General features: G+C 37.2%; 3 protein-coding genes across 3 annotated transcripts; 1 reads left to right on the forward strand and 2 right to left on the reverse strand.

Moving 5' to 3' along the window:
- Positions 1–523: 523 nt before the first annotated feature.
- On the forward strand, positions 524–2,342 carry LOC120181286 (patatin-like protein 1). Its single transcript, XM_039186452.1, has 7 exons — positions 524–680; positions 761–942; positions 1,040–1,226; positions 1,365–1,511; positions 1,592–1,894; positions 1,967–2,142; positions 2,231–2,342. Exons 1-7 carry the CDS (start codon positions 549–551, stop codon positions 2,304–2,306), a joined length of 1,203 nt encoding a protein of 400 aa, XP_039042383.1. The 5' UTR covers positions 524–548; the 3' UTR covers positions 2,307–2,342.
- Positions 2,343–8,036: 5,694 nt separating this feature from the next.
- Positions 8,037–11,784, reverse strand: LOC120181289 (triacylglycerol lipase OBL1-like). The gene is made up of 5 exons (XM_039186454.1): positions 11,374–11,784; positions 9,363–9,559; positions 9,237–9,270; positions 8,481–9,097; positions 8,037–8,392 (listed from the first exon to the last, which is right to left on the reverse strand). Exons 1-5 carry the CDS (start codon positions 11,696–11,698, stop codon positions 8,126–8,128), a joined length of 1,440 nt encoding a protein of 479 aa, XP_039042385.1. The 5' UTR covers positions 11,699–11,784; the 3' UTR covers positions 8,037–8,125.
- Positions 11,785–14,903: 3,119 nt separating this feature from the next.
- Positions 14,904–25,504, reverse strand: LOC120181285 (triacylglycerol lipase OBL1-like). Its single transcript, XM_039186451.1, has 3 exons — positions 25,354–25,504; positions 15,609–15,642; positions 14,904–15,516 (listed from the first exon to the last, which is right to left on the reverse strand). Exons 1-3 carry the CDS (start codon positions 25,477–25,479, stop codon positions 15,200–15,202), a joined length of 477 nt encoding a protein of 158 aa, XP_039042382.1. The 5' UTR covers positions 25,480–25,504; the 3' UTR covers positions 14,904–15,199.
- Positions 25,505–25,836: the final 332 nt, after the last annotated feature.

A 25,836-nucleotide genomic window follows, 5' to 3' on the forward strand; every position in this document is an offset into this window, starting at 1 on the left:
TTAACTCGGTCATGCAGTTTGTGGCAGTGAAATGCGACTCGGCCATGGAAACAAAAACAGCAAACATGCATTCATTAAAAATATTACTTTTGTTTGAAGTGTTTTAATCAGTTTGGGACATTAGACGAAGTTTCAACTAAGTAAATCTCTTTTACTACTAATTTGACTCGTGTAAAGTTACAAGGTTTAATAACCATTGACCACACGTTAACTTATACTATTATGGTAGGTTTAAATATAACTATTTTCGGGTTAAAAGATTACGGATAGTTTAAATATTATAATTTATATTTTAGAAGGGAAAAAATACTCTAATTTATAACTTCAACATGAATTCTTTAAATGGTTACCGGTAAAGCTTTAGTTTGTTTAATTTTGTAAACACCAAGTTGTAGTGCCAGAACCCAGAATATTGCTACTATAGCTTTGTCAACTCTTTTGGATAATGAGTTATCAAATGAAAAACGACTAGGTCCGGAATTAATCTCTATAAATACATTGTTTAATCATTTCAAAACTATCTCTTTGATTTAACAAATAACGGCCAAATGGAGAGAAGCGTATCCAACATCCACCCACCGGTATGTGGAAATCTCATCACTGTTCTCAGTATTGATGGAGGAGGGATTCGAGGAATCATTCCCGGAGTTATCCTTGATAGACTTGAATCCGAACTTCAGGTAATTAACGTATTATATATGCTTGTTGACGTAATTCGATTTTGTCCAGAATTTTATAGTTAATTTCGTATCAAAAACAGATTTTGGACGGTAACGATGTTAGGCTTGCGGATTATTTCGACGTGATCACAGGGACAAGCACCGGTGGTCTCATAACAGCCATGTTATCCGCCCCGAATGAGCACGGCCGGCCTCTATTTGCTGCTAAAGATATAGTGCCGTTTTACCTCAAAAATGGTCCTCAAATTTTCCCACAGCCAAGGTATTTGTGGTATGTCATATGATATGATATAACCACATATATGCAACATCACTATTTTCTTGTATCTTTTTATTTACGATGTTGGATGATGTTGTAGCGGAATACTGGCTTGGGCTTCAAAAATACCAAAGGTTCTAGCGGGACCAAGATACGATGGGAAGTATCTTTACAAGCTTTTGAGAGACTTATTAGGGAACACCAGATTGCATCAAACATTAACCAAAGTCGCCATTCCTGCTTTCGATATCAAGAAACTTCAGCCAACTATCTTCTCCAGCTATCAGGTAGTCCGAAATAATATTATCTCAAATCGAATCGGACTGCATTCGCCGGTCGAACTAGAAACCGGTAATCAGTTCGATCCGATGTGTATATATATATATATATATGGTTAATAGAGCTGAGAGATTTTGGGTATGCAGATTCCGATCAATCCAGCCATCGACGCCCTGTTATCAGACATCTGCATATCCACATCGGCAGCACCAACTTATTTCCCACCTTATTATTTCGAGAACAACGGAAAAGAATTCAACCTCATCGATGGAGGCATCGCAGCAAACAATCCCGTGATTACAAAATAACAAAAACCTTAAAACAGAAATGAAAATCATAACACAAACTGACACAAGTTGTTGTTTGATATCAGACACTGGTGGCCTTACGAGAAGTGACGAAACAGATAATGAAAGACAACCCAGATTTTTCCGGGACAGATCCCACGGATTACACCCGGTTCCTCGTCATCTCGATAGGCACAGGATCCAGCAAGCGTGAAAAGAAATATGATGCTAAAACGGCCTCCAAATGGGGTGTGATAAGCTGGTTATTTGAAGATAACAATAGCCCCATACTTGATTTCTTCGGCGAAGCGAGCAAAGATATGGTTGATTACCATAACTCCGTCGTCTTCCAAGCCCTTCATTCCGAGGAAAATTATCTCCGGATCGACGTAAGCTTTTCATTCTTTTCTTTTTATCTCGAGTTTTGCTCGAACAACTTACTCAAAACTTGACATGTACAGGATGATACCCTAACCGGAGAAATGGCCTCCGTCGATGTATCGACGAAGGAGAACATGGACAACCTCAAAGAAATCGGAGTGAAGTTGCTCGAGAAAACTGTTTCACGGATCGATTTAGACACCGGACTTTTCGAACCAGTCGAAGGTGGTGGCTCCAACGCCGAAGCACTGAAAAGGTATGTATGCATACATGCACCATTCATAAATTAGAGTGTATGGAGTGAAAATGGAATGGATTAATAATATTCATATTAATATTTGTAGGTTTGCAAAACTGCTGTCGGATGAAAAGAAGCTGAGGGGATCCAACTCGCCAACCTCGCAGGACAAGTCTTCTTAGCATCTGTTTTGTAATTAAATTGATTTATGAATCAATTACAGTTTTTTGGATTGCTTCTATTTTCTGAGTGCCACATTTGTTCTCTCTTTATCTTTGGGTGTAGGTATTATGGTCTCTGTTAATTTGTTGAATGAAAATATGAAAGCACTCCCTTAAACATATATTTAAAAATGTTAAATCGATAAATTTGAAATAAATCTTATATTTTAATAATCTCAAATCGTTTGAGTGATTGTATTTATCCTAAAATTTATTTATATAAAGTAATAAACAAATATTTTTATCTCGTCGAGAAACTTATCCTCTAATTATGAAACATGAAACCCTACGTATCGTAACTCTCTTGATAATATGTTGAAATTATATATGTTGAAACCCTACGTATTGTAATTCTTTGCAGTGTGCTATCACCCAGTTAGCTTGGTGTGCGTTTAACTATTTAATTTCCAAGAAAGAAATAATAGGTTGCATGGGAGTGGAGAATGCTAGGTCTCTGTAATTTTCTCTCAGGTGAAAAACGTTATTCGTTCAAGGCTTATTGGAAATAGGTGTTGGGAAATAAACCGAGTAACGAGTAATTTCCCTATAACCTGATTAGTGAGAATGCGAAATAAAAGCGGAAAAATAATACCCGAAATTGATAACGGAGTTCAGCCAATTGTGCTTACGTCTTTGGATTACTGCAGATCTTTTACTAAGAGATAAAATTTACAGGTGTTTACAAAACACTCACTACTCACAAGAAACTCTCTAGTATTGGGAGAAAGAAATGATTTGAGATTTTGGGATGATTTTGAAACTAAATGAGCTAGGGTATTTATAGTTAAAGCTTAAGGGCTAATCTTGTAAATACCCTAAAGTTGAATGACTAAATTTTGTAATTATCCCTATTACAAAATAATAAAAAATTGGGCAGGCCTCCATTTTTCCAAGCAGCCGGCTACTGCCATTTTCTTTGACCAACAATCTCCAACTTGAAGACTGATTTCAATCTGTCTTCAAACCTCGATCAATGCAGCAGTATTTCTCGTCTTTTATTCTAGCATGCCAACTGAAGCTGAACATAACTTCAGTTTGTCCGTAGTCATCGTCTTTGTCAACATGTTTGTCGGATTTTGAGCTCCACTGATCTTTTCAAGTTTCAAAATCCCATCTTCCAGAAGAGATCGGATAAAATGATATCGCAATTGTATGTGCTTCGTCCTGGAATGAAAAGACGGATTCTTTGCTAGATGAATAGCACTTTGACTGTCGCAATACAAGACATTGTTTTCTTGTTTCTCTTGCCTAACTCTTCCAAGAAACTTTGGAGCCAAACCATCTTCTTGATGGTTTCTGTAACAGCGACATATTCTGCTTCAGTTGTGGAGAGAGCAACTATCTTCTGTAGTTGAGAAATCCAACTCACTGTGGTTCCTCCTAGAGTATAGACATACCCTGTAGTGCTCCTTCTAATGTCAACATTTCAGGCTAAGTCTGCATCTACATAGTCTATCAATATCGTATCTCCACCTTTGAAAAAAAGTGCTTTGTTTGTGGTACGCCGCAAATATCTGAATATCAATTTGACTGCTTCCCAGTGTACCTTGCCCGGATTATTCATGTACCTGCTAACAGCTCCCACTGCTTAAGCAATATCTGGTCTGGTACAAACCATGACATACATCAGACTTCCAATTGTTGAGGCATACGGTACCTTCACCATGTGTGCACATTCTTCATCCGTCTTTGGGGACTGTTCTTTGGAGAGTCTGAAATGAACAGCTAAAGGTGTACTTACTAGTTTAGCATCTTGTATGTTGAACCTGGAGAGTACTTCGTTGATGTACTCAGCCTGTGATAATATCAAAGTCCCCGACTTTGTGTCTCTCTTGATCCTCATCCCAAGAATCTGCTTTGCAGCTCCCAGATCCTTCATAGCAAACTGCTTCGATAATTTTTGCTTCAAGTTTATAATCTCTTGCATGTCTGAGCCTGCAACAAGCATGTCATCAACGTACAACAATAAAATAATGAAGCTATTGTCGAACCTCTTGATGTAGCAACAATGATCTGCTTGACTTCTGGTAAAACCACTACTACTCATGAAACTATCAAACTTTTTTGTACCACTGTTTAGGAGCTTGTTTTAAACCATACAAGCTCTTCTTCAACCTGCATATCAGGTTTTTCTTGCCTGCCTCTATGAAGCCTTCTAGCTGCCTCATATAGATTTCTTCCTCCAAATCACAATGAAGGAAAGTTGTCTTTACATCTAACTGCTCAAGATGTAAATTTTCTGCAACTACAATTTTCAACACCAGTCTGATTGTAGACAGTTTTACACGAGTCCATCTCATCTTTCATGGAAGACTCTCACTTGACTGAATCCTCCACTTGCATTGCTTCATCATAGCACTCTGTTTCACCATTGTCAGTCAGCAACAAGTAGTGCAAAGAAGGAGAATACCATTGGGTTGGTTTAGGAATTCTGGAGGAGCGTCTTAGTTCTGGTGTGCCTGGTTCTTCTTGAATTATTTCAGGATTGATCTGAACATCATTTCTATAAATCTCCTCGAACTCAGTAAATTCCTTTGTTTCAGCTTTGATATTGGAGCTACTTGATTCTATGGTTGCCCTCTCTTTGTACATCACATTTTCATTGAAAATGACACTTCTGATGATCTTCCGATTTTCATAGTCCCAAAAACGGTAACCGAACTCATCACCACCATAACCAACAAAGACACATTTATTGGACTTAACATCAAGTTTACTTCTTTCAGCAGAATCTATGTGTACATAAGAAATACAACCAAACACTCTTAAGTGTGAAAGGTTTATTTCTTTCTTGCTCCAAACTTCCTCTGGTATTCTTTCATCCAAAGGAACTGAGGGCCTACGGTTGATCAGGTAAGTTGCAGTGTTGATAGCTTCAGCCCATAGAAATTTGGGCAATCCGACATGTATCCTCATGCTTCTGGCACGTTCATTCAGAGTTCTGTTCATGCGCTCTGCTACGCCATTCTGCTGCGGTGTCATGGGAACTGTTGTCTCCATCTTGATCCCATTGTTTGCGCATAAATCTCTGAATCTCCTATTTTTGTACTCTCCTCCATTGTCAGACCTCAACCGCTTGACTTTCAGACCAGTCTCATTTTCCACCATGGCCTTCTATTTTCTGAAGGTATCAAAGACTTCTGATTTCTTCTTCAGAAAATAAACCCACATCTTTCTTGTTGAATCATCGATGAAGGTGACATAATATAATGAGCCTGCAAAAGATGGAACTGGAGATGGTCCCCATACATCAGTATGAACCAACTCTAACTTTTCAGCCTTGGGTTTCTTACCAATCTTTGCAAAGCTCACTTTCTTTTGTTTGCCAAAGATGCAATCCTCGTATAGTCCGATATCTACATTCTTTAGATTCGACAGCTTCTCTTTTGACAAAAGTGTCTTCATCCCTTTCTCGCTCATATGACTAAGCCTTTGGTGCCATAGGTTTGATTTTCCATCAGCATCTGCTACTGCAATGATATTCTCTAAATTTGAGGTTACGTAGAGAGTACCAGTCTTCTTACCACGAGCAATGACGAGTGCTCCTTTGGTAATCTTCCATTCACAGCCTAAAAAAGTTGTACTATATCCTTCTTCATCAAGCTGTCCTACAGAAATTAAATTTCTTTTGAGGCCAGGAATATGTCTCACTCCCTTCAGCGTCCAGGTGGTCTTGTTTGGCAACTTTAATCGGATGTCTTCTTTTCCGACGATCTTCAAGGTTTCATCATCAGCTAGATGAACCTTCCCAAAATCACCACTAACATAGTTCTCCATGATTTCTTGGCATGGGGTGGAGTGGAAAGATGCCCCTGAATCCAAGATCCATGATTCAATCGGACTGTTGATGCTTAGAATCATGGCATCACCTATCTCCTCTGTCACGTTGGCAGATTCTTGTGTACCAGTATCTTTCTTCAGTGCTCGACAATCTCTTTTAAAGTGATCATTCTTGCCACAATTGTAACAGGTAAATTCTTTCTTTCCTGTTCTTGATTTGCCCCTTATGGATTTCGATCTGCCACAATTTGAATTTCTTTCTGAAGTTCTCCCTCTGGACTCCGTGTGCAAGGCTGAGGAGGTTGATGCTTCACCCGATTCTCTCCGTCGAATTTCTTCGCTCAATACCAGATCCCGAACATCGTCGAATTTTAATTTGTTGTTTCCTGATGAGCTGCTGACTGCTGTAACAGTAGCATTCCAACTGTCTGGTAGAGATGATAAGAGAATTAAAGCTCGAACTCCATCCTCAAATTCAATTTTCACGGAACTCAACTGGCTTGTGATTGTGTTGAGTTCATTTAGGTGTTGAGCCACTGATGCCCCTTCCGCCATCCGCAAATTGAATAATCACCTCATCAAATAAACTTTATTTGATGTCGATGGCTTCTCATACATATTGGAGAGAGCCGCCATAAAACCTGTCGTGGTCTTTTCCTTTGCTATGTTGAAAGCAACATTGAGGGATAACGCCAGTCGGATAACTCTGAGGGCTTGTCTGTCGATAAGAGCTCAGTCTTCATTCTTCATGCCCTCTGGTTGCTTTCCTAAAAGGGGTTGATATATATTTTTCTGGTACAGAAAATCTTCAATTTGCATCTTCCAAAAGCCAAAGTCCGCACCATCGAACTTTTCAATTTTCACCTTCCCTTCGTCTGCATCCATCGCTCCCACTCGAATCTGGCTTCTTTTGATCGTTTTTGACAATTTGTGCGAACCACCATGTATTATAACACCTCCGTCGACAAACTCGTATCGCCGACAAAATTTTTACTATTCACGAAATTTACTATTTACGTAAATAGTAATAAACAGTAACCTCGCAAAAAATTGACAAAAATCACAACCAAAAGCTCTGATACCAGTTGTTGGGAAATAAATCGAGTAACAAATAATTTTCCTATAACCAGATTAGTGAGAATTTAAAATAAAAGCGGAAAAATAATACCCGAAATTGATAACGGAGTTCAGCCAATTGTGCTTACCTCTCCGGACTACTGCGGATCTTTGAAAATAATACCCGAAATTGATAACGGAGTTCAGCCAATTGTGCTTACCTCTCCGGACTACTGCGGATCTTTTACTAAGAGAGAAAATTTACAGGTGTTTACAAAACACTCACTACTCACAAGAAACTCTCTAGTATTGGGAGAAAGAAATGATTTGAGATTTTGGGATGATTTTGAAGCTAAATGAGCTAGGGTATTTATAGTTAAAGGTTAAGGACAAATCTTATAAATACTCTAAAGTTGAATGACTAAATTTTATAATTATCCCTATTACAAAATAATAAAAAATTGGGTAGCCCTCCATTTTTCCAAGCAGCTGCTGCCATTTTCTTTGACCAGCAATAGGTAGGTTTCAAATTCAACTTCTAGTTTAGCTACTGTCCAGGCCTTTAAATGCAAGCTTATTATTATTTGTTATTTTCCTTTTTTTATTGGTTTATTTCTTTAGGTGTTGGGGTTGAGTGTTGTAATGTTTATTTGAACTCGATGGTATTTTTTTTTGGATGAATAAAAAGAATTTGAAATAATTTTTCATATTTCCAAGAGTGACTTTTAGGAAAGCACCAGTCCTACACGAGAAGCACATTTCACTTTAGAGATCTTAATTTTTCCATCGCATGCAACAACACATTTCACTTTCATTTGGACCGACGGTGACATGAAATTAAGCCACGACAATAGTATACATCCAATACATAATCTAATTTTCTAAGTGCATAAATATTTTAGTTTAGGTAGTCGAAACGTGGTATTTTAACAGTATGGTTTGAATTATGGGATCATTTCTTGGGGTGGAAGAAAAACATCGGATGAGCCAAGACGAGTAGAGTTGACATAATCTTGAGTGGAATGAGCTGAAACACCCGGCATCACCAATCCGATTATTCTAAAAACTTTCATAAACCAACCTTCTTTGTACTCAGGTCCTTTCGAATAACATAGAGTAAAGCTTCTTATCAACTCGCTTATGGCGTTTATCATCATCGGTATCACTGATAACGGCGAGAAATAGTTCTTGTTCGGTGTTTCCGGAACAACCTGCAATAACAACAACAATAACCCGATGTTTTACTAATGAAAAATTATTTGAAATGTATCTCGAATTGAATAAATAGGGTTTAATTACCTTCCCTTGATAGTGCCTGTTATAGTAAACACATGTACCAAAGTGCTTGAACAAAAGATCCTTGTCGTCATAAGGCAACCTCGGCACCATGTCATTGCAATAAACAGTTCTGAAATAACGTATTTTATGTTCTTCCAGCTTATTTTCCATGTAATTCCCGAACTTCTCGTCGCCGACTCTCGGTTGCCCGTACGTGTAAACCCCATCCAGTCTCTGCAACAGCAATTTCTCTTCATGGAGAAGCAAAATTGCAGGAAAAAGAATAGCTAATGCTCCACCCAGACTATGGCCAGTCAGTATATATTTTGTGTTTTCACTTTCGGTCAAGAGTGATTTTAACTTGTCTCTCACGAAATAATAAGCCAAGGGTTCTTTCCGGTTCCGGTTTTGTTTGCATTCCATCGGCCACCCTACGTTCTTTTGCAACCCAAGGGCTTTCATGAATCCGCCATGGATTCTCCCCATCCCTTGAAGCTCGTACCACGATAAATCGAAGTCCGAACACCATGCGTCTGCATCGAATGGCTCTGTTCCTCTAAAGGCAACGACAATGGTGTCATGGTTTTCACTTTTGTCACGGCAAAAGAAAAGCTGCGTTGTGGCTTTTTCTTGGTAATCTGCCCGAACCAGATAATAATACATTACTTAATTATACATTTGTCTTGGTTTTCACATGTACCAATGGCTTTTTCTTGGTTTTCACTTTTGTCTTGGTTTTCTCGATTGCGTATATAACGAGCATAAACAAAGTCTTACCATTCCAGTGATCAAAAAATCCCAAGTACTCCATCTACAAAAAAAGATAGCAAAAAGAGTACTTGTTTCAATAAATTTCACTCAATTCTTCCAATAATATGTATACGTACGTATGCATATGTATACCTTCCAATGATCCTTGACAATAGTTTCAATGTAGGCTGGATTCTCATACGATGCTTTGGAGGCCATCATCGATAATGCTGAATAATACCTGCATCCATGTTCGGGTTTTATCTCACCGTCGAGCTTCATTCGCTTGTCCATATTACCTATGAAAGATATGAATGTTGCTGAATCTCTATCTGGCCAGTTTTCCTTTCCTGTATGAAGAAAAAAAACAGCGCAAAATTATACATTACTTATCATTTGGTGTCATGCATAACCCTATGCCTAGTCATATTAGGATGGAATTGCTGGTATGAAAATGTATACTGACATAGATATATTCATTTTTTGAAAAATCGTATTTTCGTGCGAAGATTATTTTCCTATAATTTTATTTATGATATTGGTTTATTCTATAAATGAATTGTCTGTCTAGCTCAGTTGGTAGAGCACAAATCTCTTAACCTTGTAGTCGTGGGATCGAGTCCCACGGTGGGCAATTCATAATTCGGAGGTCTCCCACGGAAGCTGCTCTCAACTTGACGTTGGGGAGCAGCTTATTATCCTACCTCTCCCTTACCCCATTACATATGAGAATAAGAATCAGCTAAAAAGTTTATTCTATAAGTTGATTTAATTGGACGAGACATGAGATTTTCAAATAAGATTAAAATTTTGAATTTTGATGATGTGAATGAAATATAATGGATTGGAAAAATCATTCTTACCTTAAAAATATCCGATCCAAATCCATCTAAAAGAAAACTAATTTAGTTCATAACATGTACATTTTGAAAGTGAATATATAATAGTTAAAGTGTTCATTTTTATAAAAAAAAGAATTAAAATAAACCTTTAAATATAATAAAAAAACTTCTAATAAACTTTTAACACGTGCTATCAGAAATCATAAAGATGTTGAAAATGGTGGAAGCAATATTCCCAAAAGAAGAGGCTGCTAGGTGATTGCGGTGAAGTAGTGGACAAGGTAAGGTGAGCATTAGCGAACCACCGACCTGGACCCATATAGTCAACGTCACAAAATAGTTTATTGAAATAGTGGACCAGCTCACCTTCGTCGCACCACCACCAGCCTGGACCCATCTTCATGATCTAAAGCTAAGTTACAAAGTAGTTTAACCATTCTATAATAATCAATTAAGAAAACAGTTAGAATATATGTATGTTATCAATTAATTGATAGAATTTTTTAAAAATATATTATTTTATAATATTTTAGGCTATTAAAAAAATAATTTTTGTTTGTTTAATATAATCAATTTTAACAATGAAATATAAAAGATAAAAATATTATTCATTCATTTTTTATAGAAAATTATATATTAAATAAAAAATTAAATAGTATTTAAAATAATTTTATAAGGATTATTATTTATAAAAAAATTCTAAACTGTCCAATTTTTATTATGTATTTTATTTAAGGCTTCTAAACTCTTAAATTTTAACTAAAAAATTCTAAATGTAAACTTTAGATCTAAAAGTTCTAAATCTTAAATTAAATAATATTTGAGCTTATTTTTAATTTTTTTCTATTACTACTGTCACTGAGATAATAATGCTTTGTGTAAACACTGTTAAGCAAATCCCCATTTTTCTGGAAAAACATGAATCTTATGAATCTCTGTCACTCAATTAATCAGGTACTTGACAGAATTTTGATGCTTAAGTAACGGAGTCGACTCATTAAACGCCAATTGCAGTGATCTATCCGTATATGCTTTTTAATTTTTTTCTATTACTACTGTCACTGAGATAATAATGCTTTGTGTAAACACTGTTAAGCAAATCCCCATTTTTCTGGAAAAACATGAATCTTATGAATCTCTGTCACTCAATTAATCAGGTACTTTGACAGAATTTAAATGATGCTTAAGTAACGGAGTCGACTCATTAAACGCCAATTGCAGTGATCTATCCGTATATGAACAAATTTAATGAACAGTGATATAATTATCTTAACATAAGCTGATAAATTAACTGCAGCAAAAACAAGAAAAAACGTAAATACCTCGCATGAGATTGAGCATGAGCACGAAAAAGTTTTTTTTAATCGCCAGAAGATTAAGCAACATCTCGATCTTCGATCCCATCCACGCCATTGGCTTCGAATTGAATATCAACATCTTCTGCGCCACGATGGAAATGAAAATCAGCCACCGGTACCGGAAACTCTCGGCTGTCTCCGACGAACTATCCACGAATTTCCGGTCATCCAAATCAGTCGAATACAAGATCCGAAACAGATCGACGAATCTCAATTCTTCGGGTTTCAACAGCATGAAATTGCTGGGGAAACCCTTGTCGCATTCCTTGGTTTCTTCTTGGCCCGCCATTAAAACTGCAGGAGAAGAAATTTCAAGGGATTTTGACTAAGGTTATCTGGTGAAGCAACAGTGAGGGGAACACGATAGATTTCCTTATTCGACTCAGAAAGTGAATATTTATGGTGGACAGTGAGGATTAATTAGTTGCCAAATATCAGGTTGGATAATTGAATAATGTTTCGCGGAAAGGATGACTTGGCGAAGACTTGTGTTTAATTGGTGAACTGGGAAATTGACTTGAATGTGATTAGCATTTAGCCACTTGTCGTACCAATAAACAAAGTAAAAGAAGAATCCTTTGTTCGCGTGCTGTTTTTATCTTTCCTGACTGTAAAAAAAAAAAAAAACTATTTAAACTTTGTAACTTTTTTTTAGGTGAATTACACTTTTAGTATTTGAATTATCATTTTTGGTCCTTTTGAAACTTTCATTTTTCTTCATCATACATAACATTTAGTTTTTATTTTATTTTAGTATCATGTCGTTAAAAAATTAACAGACGGACCGACGCATAGCTCTGGTGGACATATGACTAATTTCACACCCATCGGCCGGTGGACCATAGAGATCGGAATATCAAGAAATTGAAGAGTCCATCATTGATTTGGAGAGATTGAGGCGCTTCTGTGAGAAATGAGCCATTAATGCTATGTTGTGCATGAAGAAGAGATGAGCAACAAGTATTCAGTAAGGAAAATATAACACTTGTATATTGATTGTGTAAAGAACTGTGTAGAATACAAGGTTGATGCTGCTGTTTATATACATCTTCTAATGACTAATGTAAACATATTTCACAACTAACCATGCTAACAACCTAACAACCTTAACTGATATTAACAACATCAAGAAGCTTCTAACTATTCAACTAATAATCCCATGCAGTCTAAGCTCATACACGCTGCAGTACTAACAACATTGTTACTGACTCATCATGTTAACAGTTTCCTTATGAAACGGTGGCCAGAATCGTGTTCAGAGTGCGAAAAGGTGTGGGCTGAAAAGTTTGGACTTTATTGGTTGACGGATGTGACGACTAACGACTATAAATGTCGCGACCGACGAGCTCGTTCGTTAATTTTTTAATGGAGGGTATTAAAATGAAACAAAAATAAATGTTAGGTATAATTTAAAAAAATGAAAGTTTAGTTACTAAAACGACCAAAATTGATAGTTTAGGTATTAAACACATAGTTAAGCCAATTATTCATAGGATTAATGGTTGAAAAATCATATCTAAGAGTTATCTTTACATAAATATTATATTGTATTTACCTTATATAAATTTAAAAAATCATATTAACTGAGAAAAGAAAAATATCAATATTAGATTCAAAACATCAATTATAAAATTTTGACTTAATATAATTTATTAATTATTAAATAAAAATTTGACATTGAACTTTCACAACTTTAGTATTTTTGGTGCTCGAACTTGAAACCTTAAAAAATAATAGTAATTTTTTTACCACTGAGATAACTTAGTATAAAAGAAGTAATAAAAATGGTATGATTCCATACAAGCTGATAATTCGGTATGACCATCTCTTCAAATTTTGGTATAATTTCAGAAGCCTCCATATATATATTTTTTATAAGTTAATGAATTAGTATGGTTCCATATAAGCTTTTATTTGAAAAAAGAAATAACATGAATTTATTAATAAGGTGAACCATCGTTAACATCAAGTAGAAAATTAGTAAAAGATATAATTAGGTTATGTTCATATTTTCAAAAAAAAATTATTCATGAAAGTTTGTTTATAATGTATTAAGTTAAATTCTATTATTATTTTTTTATAATATGATATTTATAAATTAAATTCATATTATTAAAACTTAATTATTTTAATTCATTATAAGTTAATCATATTATCTTCTATTATTTAAATTAAATATAATATTCCAAGTTTTTTAAAATGCATGAATTAAAAATAATAAAATTAGGATATATATATATATATATTACATGAATCAATGAGAAAATTCAACTCAAATGACTGGACTTTTCTGGCCTTTGCTTTTTGATAACCAACCACATAATATTATTAAAATTCAGAACAACACATTATACTCCAAAAATTATTTTATTAAACGAAATTATTATTCGATGAAATGATAAAATTTTAGGATAAAGTATATAAATGGTACTTTTATTATAGGATATTACTTTATTAAGTTCATCGACTATTAAAAGTTACATGATAGTCCTCTTACTATATGGAGTTGTTTTGTTGAGTCACTTGACTATTAAAAGTTACAAAATGATCACTTGACTATTTATAATATTCCAAACTCGTCCTTTTCCGTTAAAAATTTAACGGCGGTCTGAGTTGTACATTAATATGCTGATTGAGATATGATAAAATCTTATATCTAAATCTTAAACAACTATCATATCCCAGTTAGCATGTTAACGACCAACTCATATGACTGTTTTTTAATATAAAAGGACGAGTTTGGAACATAATGAATAGTTAAATGACCATTTTGTAGCTTTTAATAGTCGATGGACTTAACAAAGCTCCCCCTATAGCCAAGGAACCATTTTATAACTTTTAATAATCAAAAGAATTAATAAAAATAATATCTTATAGTCAGGGAACTATTTGTGTACTTTACCCAAAATTTTAACAACTAGCATGGGAATTTGTGTAGTTATCGTTGTAAACTTCATTAATGGCATAGATAATTGATTTTATTCAATTGGGTTTATACCTTCACATTCACTTGTTCATATAAACATTTATTTTTAACAAAAATAAAATAAAATACATATATATATATATATATATATATCTGTCATACAACACTAATAATTCATTTATTTTTCTCGAAATCTTCCAAATGCTAATCTTCATGCGGGGCTCTATTTATGTTGGAAATGATGGAAGAGAAGATGACGGAGGGATCCAAGACGAGTGGAGTTGACATAATTTTGTGCACGATGAGCTGGTATACCGGTATTCAGCAAACCAAGAATTCTCATGCCAAAAAGCTGTAATCCGATCCATACTCTTTGCACATAAGGAAGCTTCTTACCACATCATAGACGGCGTTTATTTGCGTAGCAATCGAACCTCCAATCGATTAATAATTCTTGTATGACTGTTCATCTACTATCTAAATTTGAAATTTATTCATATATATATATAATGTTTGATTCATTAATCGATTAATTCAAATATTCTTTTTATTTCTTACATATGGTTGATATTTGCTGTTGTAGTAAACGCATGTACCAAAGTGCTTGAACACTCCATCAAAAGGAACTCTAGGAACCATATCGTTACAGTAAACGTATCTGAAAAAATGAACCCCATGCTTTCTCAAGTTCTTCGCCATGTAATCCCCGAACTCATTGTCCCCGACTCTGGGTTGATCGAACGTATAAACCCCTTCCATTCTCTCCAGCAACATCTGCTCGTCGTGGTAAAACAAGATCGCCGGGAAAATAGCAGCCAACGCGCCGCCCAGACTGTGTCCCGTCACTATAACTTTGGCTCATGATCAAGGGTTATTTTGCAGGAGGTCTTTCAACGTATTCCTTATGTCGTAGTAAGCCAACGGTGCTCGGCGTGGACCGTGGGTCGAATCGGACACCACTTGTTTCGCCCAACCTGCACCACTTTGCATCCCCAAGGCTTTCGAGAAACCGCTATGGATCTTCCCGAAGTGGGGGAACTCGAACCAAGACAAATCCACGTCCGAGCACCAATCCTCGGTGTTAAACTTTTGTGTCCCTCTGAAGCAGACGACGATGGTGTCGTGGTCAACACCCTTGTCTCGAAACATCACAACTTGTGTTTCAGCACTTTGCAAGAAATCTATCCAAATGATTAAAAAATAACAAAAACCAATCAATAAGTTGAAAACAATTAATCACATAAACTGAAGTTTAATCAAAATATGTTGGTACCATTCCAGTAATTTTTAAATCCCAAGAACTCCATCTACAGACACACAAAACATAGAAACAATTAACGTAAGTGTAACAACTCGGAAAAAAAAACAATTTAAATCGGTGTAATTTTGTGAAATTTGGGGATTAAATTAAAAGTTTTCAAAACTTGTAGGCAATATTAAAAGTGAAGGAAATTCAGGAACCAAGCTCTGAATTACTCCTTTTAGTGTCGGCAGGAAATTTGATATATACGTATGTATGGTTTTCTGTTTTCAAAACAGAAAACAATTGTGAAATTCTTCCTCCCGCACTCTACTTCAAAGCTTGATTCCAACGCCGTCCGACCTCCGACCGTCAAATTGAAACCACCATCGTGTTCATCTTCGACCCGTGAAAAAAACCCAGTAAATCAATTATAGCGAAACGCTGCCAAACGACGTGAATTTCGAGTCAAAGTTTCGACGTTTTTTTAGCACTACCGCCGAGAAAATCTTAAATTCATCTCTGATCGTTGATCGGTTTTCGACACCTCCCGCACCATCGTGTTCCTTGTGCCATTTCGAGTCCGTCGGTGTCAACCTTGGTCTCCGTCGACGGCGGCGCGTGAGGAGGTGGAGTAGTCAAAGATTTGGCCGAGTTGAAATCGAGCTCTCCGCCGTTCAAAAATATGAACCGATCTTTGTAAGTATCTCAAAATCGCTCAAAATAATTTTTGGAAATTTTTCCGTAATTGTTAGACCCCCGGAGGAGGCCTCACGCGCCACACGCGCCTTCGTAGGGAGAATGAGTGGCTGAAAACCGGTTTGACCGGTTCGAACCAGTCTGACCGGTCTTAACCGGTTTGACCGGTCTGACCCGACCCAACCCGACCAACCCGACCCGTCCGTTGACCCGACCCGACCGTTGACCGTTGACCTCCTTTGACCAAAACTTAAAATGGCTTTGACCCACCATTAAACGACCGTTAATCTTTTCCAAGTATACCTATTCTGACAGTTTTCGACGTCCCGAATCCGTTTCCGAAGTCCGTTTCGTCAAATTCGAACCCGAATGCCTCCAAATCGACGGTCAAAGTGGTTGACTTTGACCAAGAATTTAAATTTTCGAAAAGACATACTTTATGTTTTTCGACGTCCTGATTCTGATTCCGCAATCCGTTTGGCCAAATTCAAACCCGAAATCCTCCAAATTGATAGTCAAACCCTAAAAATGCTTATATACTTAAGAATTTAGCTTTGAATAATTAAGTAAGATTTGGGGCTGATAAATTATTATTGTTTGAAGGTACAAGAGACTCTCCGGATCATTCGACAGCTCGACCCATCTCTTCTAGATCAATTAAACCACGTGTGCCAGTATTCACCAGTAAGACCCGTAAATTTTATGATTTTAGAGATTTATTTATGTTACCCATAAGTAATATAGTGTTATTATAAAATAGGTTCGAAAACTGTAGCAGAGCGTGGTGAAACCAACAATCAGTAGATCTACTATTTGAACCTATTATCGAGGTGTGTTCCCTAATTATTATTGAACTATTTTATTGGTTTTAATATGAGGTACACTGAGTTCTTTGATTACTGTTTTATTGATGCACCAATTTAATGTGATGATTTATGGAATTTGTGCCACGGTGCAATTGAACTTTTGGATTGAATTACAATAGTATAGCTCTGATCAAGATAATAAACAGAATGGGCCTAATGTGACTCTTGGGGCCCCAAGATACATTAGGTTGGCTTCCCTTGCTGTGTGCTTAGGGTAAGCTATATGGACTTGGACTTACGGGCTTAAGGATACAAGCTCTAAAGCTTATCCTTAGGTCGGCTTTCTTTTTGCTGTGTGCTTAGAGTATGTTATATGGAAAATAGTTTTGGAAATTACTGATGGTGTACAAGAAAATAGTTTAAACTATGATTTTCAAAAGTTAAACTCTTTTATGAATTTATGAGATTTACTGGACTATGATTTGTTTAATGTATCTATTATGATTTTAAGGTAATATTGGGACACACTGAGCCTAGCTCGCCTTTCGAAAATGTTTTCCCCCTTTCAGATACTGTTGGTTAGATACATCGGTTCGAGCACTTGGAGGATCAACATATCTCTTGAAGTATATCTGATTGTAATGTTTTATCTTGCTAGTTGACTTTATTTTGGTGACATGGAACTTATTTTAAAGTATCATATTTTAGGATGATGACACTTTTGCTATTACTGTTCGGTTTATTGTGATTTTGATTTTGAAGACCTGTTTTAAATTAATTTATTACTTATTGGTATTATATTTACAAGTTGGGTTTTGATGGTATAATTTATTTCATGACATTTATAATGTGATTTTACATTGATTGAATAACAGTTTCAGAAAATGTCTTTAAGAATCATAATGTGATCCACTAGACTTAGTCGAAACGCATATGCCGGGTCTAGGGGGTTACATTTATTGGTATCAGAACTTTTGGTTTTTAACCCTCGGACTGTGTATGAGTCCACATTGAAAATACGGTTTTAGAAATATTTTACAAAACAAGTTACTAAGGCCATGTCACAAGTTATTAAGATTTTAACTGTGTTCGAGACTCCAAGTGCTTGTCTAACCCTAAGTTTTATTTCCTGTAGTAAACTCAAGATCCATAAAAAAAATGAGTGCTAGACGTGGTCGTCGAACTAGCCGTGGACGAGGTCGAGTGGCTAGATTTGCAGACCCGATCGATGAGATACGAGTAGATCCCCCACCTCCGATAGGTGATCCTGCTCCTATGACCCCAACGAATCTGTCTCTCGTCGCTGGTATTGGCATGACTACACCGATCATAGGAGCAACCGATATTGAGTCAGAGTCTACCGAAGTTGCTTTGGATGAGAATTTTGGTAGACAATTTCTGCAGTTGATACAAGGAGCAGTCAGAGCTACTGGTGTTGTATCAGAGGTTCCTATTTTGCAGACTTTGATTGCCAATGGAGTTAGAACTTTTGGGGGACAGATTGGTAGAGCTCCTACTGAAGTTGAGGATTGGCTCCAGGATACAGAGATACGCATGGATCAGTTGGGTTTAGACTCAACTAAGAGATATCAGGGTGATGTGGCGATGTTAGATGGCAATACCTAGACTTGGTGGGAGTCAGTGACCAGTAGTGTTCCTTCCGATCGTTTGACCTGGAATTTCTTTAAGGATCACTTTCGGAGTCGTTTTCTGGGAGAGCGCTACTTAGCTCAGAGACGTCAGCAGTTTCAAGACCTGGTTCAGGGAGACATGACTGTTTCTGAGTATGAGATCGAGTTCTTGAAGTTGCTGAAGTATGGATTCAGTATGGTACCTATTGAGAGAGATCGATGTCGTAAATTTGCCCTTGGACTCAGATACGAGCTGCGTAGGCAAGTTGTAACCCATCAGGATGAGATATTTGATGTGCTGGTGGGCAGAGCCAAAGATGCTGAAGAGGTTGAGGTTTTAGCTTCTGGTAGAGAGCGTGTTGAACATGAACGATCTAAGAAATTTTCAGGCCCGATGGAGTCATCAGCACAGTCCGGAAAAAGGACTTGTACTTCAGTCCCTCAGAGAAGCAATACACGTTTCAGGCCTGCAGCATCCTCACCGTTAGTTGATAGTCGAGGCGGTTCCTCGTCGTATTATCATGGGTTCATCTGTGAGTTTTGTGGTAAACAACACACAGGAAAGTGTCGTAAGAAGATGGGTCTTTGCTATCAGTGTGGATCTAGTGGTCATTTTTGGAGGGATTATCCTCAACTAGCTTCGTTTGAGCAGACCGCTACCCAGACTCCTGTGCGTTCTCAGACTACAGTACATACCCCAATTAGAGATCGTAGTCAAGGAAAGACTCGTGGTTCAGCATCCAGGAATGACAGTAGAGCCCGACCTCAGTAAAATAGAGGGCCAACAGTTTCTGAGGCTAGACAGCCAGTTTTGGTTTATGCCACTAGACATCGGGATGACAGAGATGAGCCTGAGGTTATTGCAGGTACATTTACTATTTATTCTATCCATACTTTGCATTACTGGATAATGGCTCCACTCACTCCTATGTATCGAGCTCGGTATCTCGAAACCTTCAAATTCCAATCGAGAATACTGAAAATACTATTACAGTTACGAGTCCAGTAGGACAAACGGTATTAGTGAATAAAGTATTTCGGCGTTGTCCTCTCGAGGTTCAGGGAGAAATTTTTCTCACTGATCTTATGGAGCTTCCTTTAGAGGAGTTCGATCTAATTCTTGGGATGGATTGGTTGAATAAACACAAGGTAAATCTGGATTGCGAATACAAGCGGGCTACTCTAAAGACTTCAGATGGTCGGACTGTTATGTTAATTGGTGAACAGCGTGGCTATCTCTCAAATATAGTTTCAGCGATGGAAATTGATCGTATGATCCAGAAGGGATATGAGACTTTCATTGCTTGTATTTTGAACACTAAAGGTTCATTGTCCACGATCGAAGAGATCCGTACAGTTAGCGAGTTTCCTGATGTCTTTCCAGAGGAGTTGCCTGGTTTACCTCCTGATAGAGAGGTAGAGTTCGAGATAGAGACTTATCTGGGATCTACACCTATTTCTATGGCACCTTATCGCATGGCTCCAAAAGAACTTAAGGAGTTGAAGGTCCAATTGCAAGAATTATTCGATCGAAGATTTATTCGGCATAGTACTTAACCATGGGGAGCTCCAGTTCTGTTCGTGAAAAAGAAGGATGGGTCGCTAAGATTATGTATTGACTATCAGAAGTTGAACCATATGACGGTCAAGAATAAATATCCACTACCCAGGATTGATGACTTATTTGATCAGTTACGAGGAGCTACTGTATTCTCTAAGATTGATCTTCGTTCGGGGTATTATCAATTGAAAGTTAAAGGATCTGATGTTGCAAAGACGGCCATTCGCACTATATATGGTCATTATGAATTCTTAGTGATGCCTTTTAGTTTGACGAATGCTCCTGCAGCTTTCATGGATTTGATGAATCGGGTGTTCCGACCATATTTGGATCAATTTGTGATGGTCTTTATTGATGATATTCTGATATATTCTCGTACTGAGGCAGAGCATGACGAGCATTTGAAGATTGTTCTGCGGACTTTGAGAAAGCATCGTCTATATGCCAAACTAAGAAAGTGTGAGTTTTGGCTTCAAGAAGTGTCATTTCTGGGGCATATTATTTCTGCGCGAGGTATTCAGGTCGATCCAAGAAAGATCGAGGCTATTATGAATTGGAAACGACCCAAGAATATCTCTGAGATTCGTAGTTTCTTTGGCTTGGCTGGTTATTATCGACGTTTTGTTGAGGGCTTCTCGTTCATTGCTTATCCTTTGACAAAGTTGTTAAGGAAGAATGTGCCGTTTGACTGGGGTGAGGCGTAACAGGAGAGCTTTTAGAAATTAAAGGCGGTATTGACTCAAGCACCAGTGTTGATTCAACCAGAGTCCGGGAAGGATTTTACAGTGTATAGCGATGCGTCACACTAGGACTCGGCTGTGTTCTAATGCAGGAAGGTAAGGTAGTGGCTTATGCATCCCGTCAGCTGCGACCGCATGAGTGTAATTATCCTACTCATGATTTGGAGTTAGCAGCAGTGATTTTTGCCTTGAAGATTTGGAGACACTATCTTTATGGAGAGAAGTGTTACATTTTCAAGGATCATAAGAGTTTAAAGTATCTTCTGACCCAGAAGGAGCTTAATTTGAGACAACGACACTGGCTAGAGCTTCTAAAGGATTATGATTGCGTGATTATTATCACCCTGGTAAAGCTAATATTGTAGCGGATGCTTTGAGTCGAAAGGCAGTAACAGAGTTGAGATCTTTAATGGCCAGGATGAATTTATATGACGATGGCACTCTGTTAGCAGAATTACAAGTTAAGCCGACCTTGGTTGATGAGATCAAAGCTAAACAGCCCCTTGATAGCTCCTTGCTTTCCATCTTTGAGCAAGTAGAGCAAGGGACAAGCTCAGATTACGCTCTTGATCAAGATGAAGTTTTATGCTTCAAAGGTCGGTATTGTGTGCCTGATGATGCTGAGTTGAGGCAGACTATCCTTACGGAGGCTCATAGTAGTTCATATGCTATGCACCCCGGTGGAGATAAGATGTATCGGAATTTGAGAGAGAGGTATCATTGGGTCGGCATGAAGAAGGACATCTCAAATTTTGTGGCGAGGTGTTTGACTTGTCAGCAAGTTAAGACAGAACATCAACATCCATCAGGTTTGTTACAACCTATCAAGATTCCTGAATGGAAATGGGAGCGTATTACTATGGATTTTGTTACTGGTTTACCTATGACTTCGAAAAAGGACTCAATTTGGGTGATTGTTGACAGACTTACAAAGTCAGCTCACTTCATTCCTGTACGGGTAAATTATACGTTGGACAAGTTGGCGAGGTTGTATATTTCAGAGATTGTTAGATTGCATGGTGTTCCGTTATCTATCATTTCAGATCGAGATCCGAGTTTTACTTCGAGATTTTGGAAGGCGCTACATACAGCTTTGGGTATGAGATTGGATTATAGTACCTCATTCCACCCACAAACTGATGGTCAATCTAAGAGAGTAATTCAGATTCTGGAGGATATGTTACGGGGTTGTGTAATTGATTTTCATGGTAGCTGGGAGAACTTTTTGCCTTTGGCTGAATTCTCTTATAATAACAGTTACCAGACCAGCATTCGTATGGCACCTTACGAAGCACTCTATGGGCGTAAATGTCGCACTCCGATCTGTTGGACTGAGTTGCGTGATAGGAAGACGTTGGGACCTGAGTTAGTGCGTGAGACGGAGGACACAGTCAGATTGATCCGTGACCGTCTCAAAGAGGCATTTGATAGGCAGAAGTCTTATGCAGATCAGAGAAGGAAATATATATAATTTGAGGTTGGTGATCAGGTCTTTTTAAAAGTTTCACCCTGGAAGAAAGTATTGAGATTCGGGCGTAAGGATAAATTGAGTCCAAGATTTATTGGACCATTTAGTATCTTGAAGAGGGTAGGACCTGTAGCATATCGGCTTGAGTTACCTTCTGAGCTCAGTCGTATTCATGATGTCTTCCATGTATCAATGTTGAGGCGATACCGTCCAGATCTAGGTCACATCATTCAGGTTGAAGAGGTAGAGCTGAGACCTGATTTATCCTATGAGGAAGAGCCCATTCAGATCTTAGAAAGAGATGAGCGAGTTCTTCTGAATAGGCGTATCCCAATGGTCAAAGTTCAATGGAGTAATCGAGGCCCTTCAGAAGCTACTTGGGAGACATTGGAGTCAATGGAGGCTCAGTTTCCTCAGTTATTCTCATAAGGTAACTTTCGAGGACGAAATTTCTTGTAGAGGGGAAGAATTGTAACAACCCGAAAAAAAACAATTTAAATCGGTGTAATTTGGTGAAATTTGGGGATTAAATTAAAAATTTTCAAAACTTATAGGCAATATTAGAAGTGAAGGAAATTCAGGGACCAAGCTCTGAATTACTCCTTTTAGTGTTGGCAGGAAATTTGATATATACGTATGTATGGTTTTCTGTTTTCAAAACAGAAAACAATTGTGAAATTCCTCCTCCCGCACTCTACTTCAAAGCCTGATTCCAACGCCGTCCGACCTCCGACCGTCAAATTGAAACCACCATCGTGTTCATCTTCAACCCGTGAACAAAACCTTGTAAATCAATTATAGCGAAACGCTGCCAAACGACGTGAATTTCGAGTCAAAGTCTCGACGTTTTTTTAGCACTACCGCCGAGAAAATCTTAAATTCATCTCCGATCGTTGATCGATTTTTGACACCTCCCGCACCATCGTGTTCCTTATGCCGTTTCGAGTCCGCCGGTGTCAACCTTGGTCTCCGTCGACGGCGGCGCGTGAGGAGGCGGAGCAGTCAAAGATTCGGCCGAGTTGAAATCGAGCTCTCCGCCGTTCAAAAATTAGAACCGATCTTTGTAAGTATCTCAAAATCGCTCAAAACTAATTTTTGGAAAATTTTCTGTAATTTTTAGACCCCCGGAGAAGGCCTCACGCGCCACACGCGCCTCCGCAGGGTGAGTGAGTGGCTGAAAACCGGTTTGACCGGTTTTGAACCGATTTTGACTGGTTTGACTGATTTCGACCGGTTCTGACCGGTTTGACCGGTCTGACCCAACCCGACCGACCCGACCCGTTCGTTGACCCGACCGTTGACCGTTGACCTCCTTTGATCAAAACTTAAAATGGCTTTGACCGACCATTAAACGACCGTTAATCTTTTCCGAGTATACCTATTCTGATAGTTTTCGACGTCCCGAATCCGTTTCCGAAGTCCGTTTTGTCAAATTCAAACTCGAAGATCTCCAAATTAACGGTCAAAGTGGTTGACTTTGACTTTGACCAAGAATTTAAATTTTCGAAAAGACATACTTTATGTTTTTCGACGTCCTGATTCCGATTCCGCAATCTGTTTGGCCAAATTTAAACCCGAAATCCTCCAAATTGATAGTCAAACCATGAAAATGCTTATATACTTAAGAATTTAGCTTTGAATAATTAAGTAAGATTTGGGACTGATAAATTATTATTGTTTGAAGGTACAAGAAACTCTCCGGATCGTTCGACAGCTCGACCCATCTCTTCTAGATCAATTAAACCACGTGTGCCAGTATTCACCCGTAAGACCCGTAAATTTTATGATTTTAGAGATTTATTTATGTTACCCATAAGTAATATAGTGTTATTATAAAATAGGTTCGAAAACTGTAGCAGAGCGTGGTGAAACCAGCAATCAGTAGATCTACTATTTGAACCTATTATCGATGTGTGTTCCCTAATTATTACTGAACTGTTTTATTGGTTTTAATATGAGGTACATTGAGTTCTTTGGTTACTGTTTTATTGATGCACCAATTTAATGTGATGATTTATGGAATTTGTGTCACGATGCAATTGAACTTTTGGATTGAATTACAATAGTATAGCTCTGATGAAGCTAATAAACAGAATGGGTCTAATGTGACTCTTGGGGCCCCAAAATACATTAAGTTGGCTTCCCTTGCTGTGTGCTTAGGGTACAAGCTCTAAAGCTTATCCTTAGGTTGGCTTTCTTTTTGCTGTGTGCTTAGAGTAAGCTATATGGAAAATAGTTTTGGAATTTACTGATGGTGTACAAGAAAAGAGTTTAAACTATGATTTTAAAAAGTTAAACTCTTTTATGAATTTATGAGATTTACTGGACTATGATTTGTTTAATGTACCTATTATGATTTTAAGGTAATATTGGGACACACTGAGCCTAGCTCACCTTTCGAAAATGTTTTTCCCTCTTTCAGATACTGTTGGTTAGATACATCGGTTCGAGCACTTGGAGGATCAACATATCTCTTGAAGTATATCTGATTGTAATGTTTTATCTTGCTAGTTGACTTTATTTTCGTGACATAGACCTTATTTTAAAGTATTGTATTTTAGGATGATGAGACTTTTGCTATTACTGTTCGGTTTATTGTGATTTTGATTTTGAAGACCTGTTTTAAATTAATTTATTACTTATTGGTATTATATTTACAAGTTGGGTTTTAGATTGACACTTTTGATGGTATAATTTATTTCATGACATTTATAATGTGATTTTACATTGATTGAATAACGGTTTCAGAAAATGTCTTTAAGAATCATAATGTGATCCACTAGACTTAGTCGAAACGCATAGGCCGGGTCTAGGGGGTTACAGTAAGTTTAATGATATTCAAGTAATCTAATTCGAGAAAACTATGGATATACCTTCCATTGATCTTCAATTAAAGTTTGGCTATAAGCAATATTATTGTAAACTGCTTTACAAGCCATAATCGAAAGTACTGGATAATACATGGGATTTCCATGTTTAATGTTACTGTCTAACTCCATTCTCGTATCTGTAAATACGATAAAAGAGAGATATGTTGTAGCCTTCCTGTCCGGAATCATTACCTTTACCGTTCCACACACAATTAAATATTAATATCAAACTAAATATTACAGTGATATACTGAAATACATACATACATTCCTATATATATAAGATGCAGGATGTAACATCCTCAATATCATGTTAGTGACCAAATTGTAAAGTTTCAGAAATTGGTAATTAAAGTAGAAGAATAAAATAGTTTAATGATTTATTTGGGAATATTTTCAGAAAGTTGTTAGTAATTATTAAAGGAATTAAGGGCAAAGTGGTCATTTAGCATAAAAGATATTTTTTTATCTCTATAAGAAGAGATA

This window comes from Hibiscus syriacus, unplaced genomic scaffold (genome assembly GCF_006381635.1).
Source record: "Hibiscus syriacus cultivar Baekdansim isolate YM2019G1 unplaced genomic scaffold, ASM638163v2 tig00112523_pilon, whole genome shotgun sequence".
Taxonomy (NCBI): Eukaryota; Viridiplantae; Streptophyta; class Magnoliopsida; order Malvales; family Malvaceae; genus Hibiscus; species Hibiscus syriacus.